At 23.2% G+C, this 1,007-nt stretch overlaps 1 protein-coding gene across 1 annotated transcript, besides 2 other annotated features; it reads left to right on the top strand.

Annotated features, from left to right (window-relative positions):
- Window positions 1–74: 74 nt before the first annotated feature.
- Window positions 75–123: a sequence feature (AT_rich).
- Window positions 124–140: 17 nt separating this feature from the next.
- Window positions 141–200: a sequence feature (AT_rich).
- A 394-nt stretch (window positions 201–594) lies between these two features.
- EDI_181210 (uncharacterized protein) lies at window positions 595–1,007 on the top strand (the record flags this gene model as incomplete). The annotated part of the gene is made up of 1 exon (XM_001741170.1): window positions 595–1,007. A coding segment is annotated over one exon (413 nt), but the record flags the coding sequence as incomplete, so codon positions are not given.

Here is a 1,007-nt window from a genome sequence, read left to right as displayed (position 1 = left end):
AAATTATCACAACAAACAAAAATAATTGTTTATATTTTTAACATTAAAGACATTTATAGAAACTAAAGAACAACAATATTACTTTATTTTTATTTATTTTATCTCTTTTTTTATTTAAATAAAGAATTAGGAACCATTCCTTTTTATTTATATTTACTTTTGTTGAAATATAAATAAACTAAATTTATATTTTTATTTTTCTCCGTTTCATACTGTTTTTATGATAAACATCCTCATTTCAATTAAATTTGTTACCGTTCTCCGAGTGCTTGTGTGTATGATCATTATACATAAAAGATAATACTCTTTAGTGATACATAATCAAAACCAATATATTTCATTGTTGCATTAATAAACATTCAAGTCCTTAACTCTTTAAGAATGGTGGTGTTTAAGAAAATTGATTTATTTCTTTCACAGTTTTGCTATCTAGTTTTTCTTATTCTAGTAGTTCTACATTTTTAATAATAATAAAACATGGTTTTAAAAATAGGTTAAAATGTCAACATAAAATTTTAAAATAGGATGGGTAAGAATAGGAGAAACCCTCAACAGTACTATTATAAAAGAAAAGAACTCAAATAAATAAATACCATGAATTGCATATTGCTTTTATTTATTTCATTTTGTGTTGGTGAGTATTGTAAAGAAGAGAGAGGTGATGATGTTATGATCTACATAAACAAGACATGTACTGATTCTACTTTAACTTCAGATGTATTAGAAGGAGATTATACTAAATATCCATCAGTTATTATTTCAGTTAATAATTATTATGGGCAATTTTCTTTTGGTTCAATAAGTAATACATTTAAAGCAAATAAAATTATTGTAAGATTAGAAGAAGGAATTAGTAAAAGTTATTATCTCAACTTTAGAAACATTGAAACAAATTTTGAACTTGAATTAATCAAAAATTCTTATTCATTTGAAAATGTTACATTTACTTTCTTTAATGGAAATAGTCCAACAAGAATAATTGGAGGTGTTAATGAGTTGTGGGTTAG

This window comes from Entamoeba dispar, genomic scaffold, assembly GCF_000209125.1.
Source record: "Entamoeba dispar SAW760 scf_1105229463619 genomic scaffold, whole genome shotgun sequence".
Classification (NCBI taxonomy): Eukaryota; Evosea; order Mastigamoebida; family Endamoebidae; genus Entamoeba; species Entamoeba dispar.
The sequence above is the reverse complement of the archived record's forward strand: the minus strand, read 5'-3'. Positions and strand labels throughout refer to the sequence as shown.